Source organism: Centruroides vittatus, unplaced genomic scaffold, assembly GCF_030686945.1.
Source record: "Centruroides vittatus isolate TY-2023 unplaced genomic scaffold, ASM3068694v2 contig_474, whole genome shotgun sequence".
Taxonomy (NCBI): domain Eukaryota; kingdom Metazoa; phylum Arthropoda; class Arachnida; order Scorpiones; family Buthidae; genus Centruroides; species Centruroides vittatus.
The window spans coordinates 721,950-730,893 of record NW_027122266.1 but is presented as its reverse complement, the minus strand read 5'-3'; the positions used below and the strand labels follow the sequence as shown (position 1 = coordinate 730,893).

Below are 8,944 nucleotides of genomic sequence, written 5' to 3'. Positions count from 1 at the left end.
TATAGTAAATTTCACAAACTTAGAATATTTTTTATTAATTTAAAAATGTCATTGTAAAGAATTTATTTTTAATTATATTCCTGAATTATTAAAGATTTAAGCTTTAATTATTTTGTATTAATATAAAATAATTGGTTATAATTTTTTTATTTTTTATTATATATTTATATTAATATTATTTCGTTTAAAATCTACAAAGAAGATATTGAAACTTGATTTAATTGAAATTAAAATTTCAAAATATAACGAAAATATTGAAAATAAATTTATTGTCACATATCAAAAAAGAATCGAGACTTATATTGACAAATTAAATTCTTTATTCTCATGTGAATGAGATTATAATCGCACTACCTTGGCCATATTTCTTTAGTAGACAACACATAACTCACACATATGAAGGCTGCTTTTAATGTTTTATCGGACACAGTTTTATAATTATAAGAGGCACTCAACCTCATATTGTTATAAAGATATTTGCACTATTCATATAATACAACCATGGAAACACCAAAAAGAACAAACTTGGTCGATGTGGTGGATAACATTGATCGAAAATGATCCACACGTGTATTTTTTAAAGGTAATTCATACGTTAACCTACGTATGAATCCGCATATATATATATATATATATTTATATATATAAATGTATGTATATATATATATAGCTGATTTACATCTTAATTTGTGTCAGTGTACTTCTGTATCTACGTTCGGTGTTTGTGTATGTACAATCGCTTCTTTGTCGTTCGGATATTTTTCGGATAGTTTTAAAAATTCATTGGAAACTTCATTGGCTTGTTCGACACTTGGACTAGTCGGTGATTGTGTCCTAATTTTATAAGATGCACAGTCTTCAACTTTATTAGATTCTATCCTTGAAATATCCTTGTCAACCATAACGTCTGTTGCATCTGTTGTTCGGATAGTCGCAACATTGACTTTTATATCTTGAGGGGGATTCTTGTCAACTGCAGACGACGACGATGTACTGATCGGGACCGGCTTGGTTTTGGCACTTTTACCTTTAATGTTATTCGGAGTTGGGGGTTTATGTTCGCTGGAATCTGTACCTGTTACAATATCCTGTTTTTTCCATTTTGTACGCCTATTCTGAAACCAAATTTTTACCTGTTTGGTAGAAAAGAAACCTTCGTTAAATATTTAATTGCCTAATATAGTCAAATTACAACAGATTTATTTCAATTTAAATAATAATTTCCACTGTTTTAACATTATATATTTTATTAAAGCATTTAATATATATATAACCTACTATTAAATAGTCGTAAACTTTGAATAATGAATATATATTTTATGATATTTAAAAATATTTGAATTTAAAACCTAAAGCAAGAATTTTCTGCATATTTGAAGTGCGATGAAATTTATATTTAGAGAATATTCTTTTATAAGTAAATAAAATTTTATGCATTCTTGAATAACTGCGGTGAATCATCTGATTTGAGAAATGGCTTTTTAATAAATAAAAATTTTATGATATAAAAACTGGATATCGGAATCAAATTGAACTTATTAATTTTGTGATTGTAAAATGTTTTTTGAGTAGAAAATTTAATATATAGAACTGAAAGAAACATGAAGAAAGATAGAGAGAATTGCTCTATTTTCATATTTTTATCTAGTTCAAATCAAGTATAATAATATCCATAACTTTAAAACTACTTGAATTTATATTTTAAGAATTACAAGAATATAGATCAATTTTTAAAAGTAAAAATGAAAAAATTGGGTTTCTTTTATACTTTAAAAATAGTTTTATTCTGCTATAATTACAACCAGGCTCGAATTTATACATCAAGTAAATAAGCAACACATTAAAAAAAGCCCTCTTAAATTAATGTGAGGCCTCGATTGTTGCTTGTTTACTGGTCATACTCTCTTTATCCTCAAAATAATAATAATAATATATTATATATTAATATTGGGAGAGGGGAAGGATCCTACTTGCTGTAGAGAAGAGTCCTAGCAAATCTGAATTATGACAAAAGCTAATTGAAAACTAATTATTAAATTAAACCATAAAAAACATTCTTCACAACAAAATTATATTTAAAAAAAAATAAAGACTATTTCTTTAAAATACGAATTAAAATCAAATTATTCCAATTTAAATACATGTGACTCAGAACTTGAACTCTAGCATGCAGTAGGCTTTATGTGACATTGACATGCGGGTATACTGTTTGGCTCGACCCTTTAACCTATCTAATTTTTGATCACGTGTAAGGGATAGATTATAATTTCAAATTTAATAAGGATATTTTCAGATTTAATAAGGGCATAATCGAAGATGACAATTTGGGCGGAGTGCAGTTGGTAGCAGCAAATTAACTTGGGCGTTGCTGTTTTATAATAAATTATATACTCTCTGTGAGTTCTGAACGATAATCTGCTTTTGGACAGTTGATAAATTCTATTTTATTTAATTTTTCGAGTATTTTAGAACTAAAATAAAGTTCAACAGAATTCTCAGACAGCATTATTAAATATAGACTAATTTTTGTAGACCTGTTCTTAATGCGACATTTAAGCTGTTTATCTGTCTGCCTGTCTAATTAAGTCAATATTTTTTCTAGATCTGTTTAAGAATAGGCCTAGAAGAGTGGACAGACAAACAGTTTGTCTAAACCTTATAATATTTTAATTAAAGTTAACAGAAGAATTTACATCTTAAATATATAGGCCTATATATATATATATATATTTTTTTTTTTTTTTTTTTGCTGTATATTCAGGAAAATTTTAAAAATTTTAGTTATTTTATTAATTACTGTACTATAAAATGAATAAAATTTAATAAATAGTTATTTTTCTTGCCGTTATCGACATTATTACGGCAAGAAAGTGTCTGAAATTAAAAAAATAAATTCGTTGACAAAACCAAAATATAATTTTTACCTCTAATATAAAAAAAATCTTCTATAAAGTCAAGTGTAATTTAAAATTAAGTATTTGGCATATGAATAACTAAAAACGAAACATAAAATTGAATTATTCTCTCGAGGAATTCCCTATTTGCTGTAAAAATGAAATACAAGGACTAAAAGCACAAAGTTATAACACATTATAATATAGAGTTAAATCAAATTTCATTCAGTCAGGAAATTGAAGTGAATACACTGAATTTATTCTCATATGATGCTTACTCCTAAATTTGCAGTTCAAAACTGCACATTAGAATCATATAAAAGTGAAAGTGAATGTATATGACACATTTATAAGTAACATAAATAAAAAAAAATCTTACTACGTCTCTAGGTAAAAAAACTGAAGAATGTATTTTATAAAATCTTTAAATATGTAGAGATTTAAATGTAATCTCATTAAATACATTCTTATATATCGATTATAAGTTAATTAGCATTTGTCACAGCATCTTATTCTTCTGCGCGCCTAATTAAATTACATTAGGCCCTCGATTTAACGCTCTCCTATTTAACGGAGAAAAAATTTCTGTCCTAAAGGAAACAGAAATTTGTTTTTATGTGATAGGGTATGCTAAAGGGTCAATGAATTTAATGAGTATAAATTACTCAATGTATATTATTATAACATTTTCATACATCCCGTACACTATATGTTCGTTATTAATGTATGTTTTTAAAATACATTCGATTTAATAGACTTTTAGCAACAGCGAACGCCTCTTCCCCCAATTAGTCCATTAAATTGAGAGCTTGCTGAATTTAAGAATATGTTTTCAATTTTTTGAGCTTCTTAATTGTCAACTTATTCAAGAAACTTGATAATTAAGAAGCTAAGAATAGGCCTATATAAAGTAATATATATATATATTAAATAACATTTAACATCAAGGCCTAATTCAGACTTGTTAAGGTCTCTAAACTATAACGTATAAGAGGCCTTTTTTCTAATAAAAAAAAAATTAATTAATTAAAAGCGCGAAGCCTTAAGTTGTAGATTTGCACATGGCCTAAGCTGAAGTTTGTTTAGTTAATGTGAAAAATCCTACTCTGGATATAGTCAATCATTTACAAAATATTCAGACTTCCATTTAGTGCACCATTTGTTTGCCTCTAATACTGTACTAAATAGAGTGTGATATATATATATACTATAGTGATGATAATATAGTGATGAGATTTACATACAAAATTCTGTTTGAGCGTTGTAAAAGTGGAGTAATTTGGTGATAAAAATGTCGTTTGCAATTCAAAATCGTATATTTATAAATATACAAATCGTAAAATTTTCTCTATTTACCATTTAAAAAGCGCTATAACGAAGTTTGATAATATATATACGTAAGTTTTAATGGTTTCAATTGAAGAAGTGAACAGTAGCCATATTTTTTTGAGAAAAATATAAATATATTTTTTTTAAATCTAAATTTTTGTTTAATCGCAAAAAGTGTAGAATACTTTTATCAGAAGTATTCTTATATTTTAAGACAATAAATGATATCCAAGAAATTTAGAAAGAAATCTATTACCTGAAGAAAATTTATATTGATCCTATCATGCATTATTTGTTTACAAACTTTTTCACAAACACGAGCCACTTTATTGTTTGCTCCTAAAGAGTTTTCACGAAATTGGACTCATATAGACCTATAACAATCCATATGCAATCCAATTACGTTTCTCTGAATATGAAGGCCAATGTAATATCCATTACATAAGCCATAATAGTTTGAAGGATCGTTATCTTTTATGTTTTGCTAGCTATTGGATTTTTGTGGCGTTTTAGTATTTTCTTTTCGGATTTCTATTTAATTTGACTAAATATTTAAATTCTCAAATAAAATCGAGTTTATTACGATTATTAATTAGGTTTAAGCATATAGTTTATGGTATAGAGGTAAAGACTTGGTACAGAATATTACCATTTCAATATTTTTAAAAACAATTTGAATGATTCCAAAAGAAAATTTAGTCCAAAATTTATGCAGTCCCATTAGAAATTTTGGATAATTGTAAGAAATAAATCGCATCGTAGTTAATTCCACAAATTCTATGAAGTAGCGTATCGAGGTGTCGTTGTAACAGGGTATCGCTGTATTGGGTATTTCCAATGCCCCCATTACAACAATACGACGAAAAATAAAACATATTTTCATACACGTTATTATATTTAATTAACCTACTTCTTAATTTTTGGTTAAGGAGGAATATGACCCATCTGACCGTCCCTAAAATTTACTTATTTCTATGCCTACATTTTTAACATCTTTATCTAAATAAATGCATATTTTTATAATTATAGTAGACTCGATATAGTGAACAATTCTGTTAGACTGGTATTCTTTATGTATGTAGCGAATTCTTGATATAGCGAATGATTTAGCTCAGTTCTTTGAAAGCTCACTGTATATAGTACTTATCTATATACAAAGAAATCCTTTAATGCTATTCTTACGACTTAGACATCAAAATATCCTCTTTTATATAATCTAAAATGACATTTCTCATACAAACACCTACGACATTCAATCTAAAAATTATCATTGAATTAATTCAGTTTATTGTACTGTACCATTTAAAGAAATTATTGTACAGTACATTTAGCCTATACACAATAAAATACGATTTACGTCGTCTATTTTAAATTTGCCTTCTTTATATAAAATTCTTAGAAAATTAAATTTTTTAACTTATCTCTATGAATTTGAATATCATATATTGTATAAGAATATCAATAATTCAAGATCACCCACTCTAAAAAATTAATAATAATAATAATTATTATTATATATATATATATATATATATATATATATATATAAACAAACTGCGAAACAAACAACATTTTCGAAATTAAAACGTCTAAAGGTTTAAATTTAAGTTTCATGCGGTGTTATCGGTGAGTTTTTACTATATTTTAGGTCTAAATCTTTATTTTGTCATAAATATGTGTTAAACTAGCAAACAAAACTACGTGTAATATATTGTAAAGCAATAAAGAGAATTCACAGAATTTGGAGAGATATCATCTAAAGAAAATTTATATTGATCTTGTCAAACGTTATTTGTTTACAAACTTTTCACAAACAGGAGTCACGTTATTGTTTCCATCAATAGAGTTTTCACGATATTTAGATCTATAACAGTCCGCGTGCAACCCAATTAATTTTAATTATAATTTTGTGACTTTCATATACCATTTTGCTTCCACGTATTGTATACATCGATTATTTTGCATTATTACATTTTGTTTTATTCTAATTTTTATATTCGTAGGCCTAATTCTTTCAAAATACTTTTTTTTTTATGCAGAGTGTCGCTTAACCTTTCGTTTAAAACGTGCGCATTTAATGAGTAAATGGTGTATGTAAATGGAATATACTGTAATAACGATACAGCATTAAAATTATATATCATGCAATAAAGAAGAAAGTATTATAAAATACACAGATGGCCCAAATAGTAGGTTTTTGTTATCTGAGTAGATCAAAGGTCAGCTCATTGTATTCTGTTCGGCCATGGGTCAATTAACTATATTAACTATTCAATTAACTATATTTTCTTTCGTGTGTTTCCAGATCCTGTACGCTTGTGAATATAAATGATAAACTGAGTTTCAAATAATGTGTTTTATTTATAAAATTGGCAGAAATGTGATAAAAATACGCAAAAATTAGAAAAACTATTTATTAAGAAACAGTAATATATTTAAATTAACGTGTTTCTAAATATTTACAAAGGTTAACTGCTTTTGGACTATCCCGTAGTATATATTTCCTCGTAGAGGCTGTAACATTTTGTGTAACAATAGTGATTTACTGCTTAACAGTGTGTTAGGAAATGTTTAGAATATCAAATAGAAATTATCTTTTAAATAAAAATAGTCATATTTCTGGCAAAAGAAAGAGTTTCTTATCAGTAAAAGAAAAATCAATTAAATGCAAAATAGAAGTGAAGCTCACTAAAGAGGAAATTATACAACAAATTAGATAACCTGGACGATAAGGGAGATGTACAGTACAAACGAAAGTGTAAATGAACATAAATGCTATAAAAATAATCTTCATAAGTATTTATCGAACCAATTTTTTGATCAATTTATTACATACCAACTGCGCTTAGTTGAATGCCAGAAACTTTACCCATTCACTGTTCTGCCTTTATTCACTCTCAAACCTTCAGGGCTTGATATTAAAGATGCATGAATTAATCCCCTTTGTAACCTTCTATCCCAGATTACGTCAGCAGGTTTCCCCTGTATGTAAATCCTCCTTCCCTGAGGACTATAAGTTGTATGATCGAGCCGCTCCCTTTGATGAGGGAAGAAGAAAAATTGCCTTAATTGGGATTTATAAAAGAGAAAGGATTGCTGCAGCAAATAGACAGAGGCATTAAATTTCTTTTGGCCATTGCGATGATTCATTTAAAAATTCTCTAATTCTAAATGTTCACTTATTTGTAAACATCAAATTTTCTAGTCGTTTGAAGGGTAAATATTAAAGTAAAACAGTATTATTAAATTTAATTTACTAAAATTATATTTAAGTAAATTTTAAATAATAAAAGCAAATTTTTGAATGAGGAAAGCAAATCTAAGCATAAATTTAAGCACATTTTGATTAAGAAAAATAGAGTTTAACATTGAAAAATTCATTTTAAAATTTATTTTCACCTAAAATATAGTATTATAATTATAAATTTAAACTATATTAACCTTATTTACAAAAATTATTGATGTTTAATGTATAATAATAATAATAATAATATAAATAATGCGATATTTAAGCGACTGTAAGTAAAAATAAATTATTCTTGTATCGTTTTATAAGAATTGATTTTTATAAAATACGTGTCAGGAATTTTTTATATATTTTTTTATAGCAAAAATAAATCCCAATAAAAGAAAGAAATAATCTAAGTAGGAATTAAATAAATGATCTGGTAAAAAGATAATCGTTAAATCATTTCTGTTGGGTTGCCGTGACTCATCGTTTCTATTCCAGTGGAAGAAGGGAGGAAAAAAAACTTTTTCATTGAAGACTGTACCGAAATGGAGAAGGGGAGGAAGAGAAACGAGAATGCCTTTAATTATGACCTACAAATCGATTTGTCGGGGTGGATATTGGACGTGATTAGTGTCCGATCTGAACACGAATAAAGGATCAGTGCACAGTCACTGGCTTAAGAATGGTTCTATTACCAGGACGTGTAATTAGAGGAGTAATATTGCTTTGCTTACTCTGTTGTGATGGTGGAAGTTGTTTGAGGTATACGCATCGCGGAGCGATTAATTTTGGATATTTTAATGGAATTAATCGTATGCGGGAATGAAATCTGTAAAGACATCTCTGGCAGCCATCTTTGTGTTAAAGACAACGTTGATTTCTTTTATACTTAATTTTCAATGAAATAAATTAAATAAAAAATAGGTTTTATTTTTATTATTATTTTTATATTTTGTCTTTTATTTCATATTTGCGTTTAAATTTAAAAGTAAACAATTTAGCAATTGCGATATTTTAACACAAACGAAGGCATATTTTTAATTGTTAAAGAAATATTCATAATTCCGGGAACAAATTTTTAAAAATGTAGTTTTTTCTAATTTAAAACGATAACTTAATTCGTGTAATAAATTGAACTATATATAAAAATTGTATTGCTTTTATAATTACTTAAAATAAACTAGGCAAACAGTATTAAAATATAAACATTATTTTAAAGAAATAATGAAAGTTTTGTTAGCAGTAAAAGATTTTTTAGAACCTTTTTCTTAAAACTTTGTAAATTCATTCATAAATTTACAATTAACAACCTTAAATGTCGTCTAATAAAGCAGAAACTACTCAAAATTTTGTTTTTGGCCTTTAAAAGTTAAAAAAAAAAAAAACTTTCGAGTGATTTAGAGTTATTCTATCAATAAATCTATGTATCAATCAATAAAAGTTTTTGTAACACACCAAACAATTGGTTTGTTCCCCCTCTTTGCTATTG

The 8,944-nt window shown here is 26.6% G+C and overlaps 1 protein-coding gene across 1 annotated transcript in view; it reads right to left on the bottom strand.

Annotated features, from left to right (window-relative positions):
• Positions 1-297: 297 nt before the first annotated feature.
• NK7.1 overlaps positions 298-8,944 on the bottom strand; it is a 30,348-nt gene continuing 21,701 nt past the window's right edge. Inside the window, exon 3 of the mRNA XM_067273370.1 lies at positions 298-1,133. Within this exon, the coding sequence (XP_067129471.1) occupies positions 693-1,133 (441 nt within the window). The 3' untranslated portion in view covers positions 298-692. The remainder of the gene's footprint in view (positions 1,134-8,944) is intronic.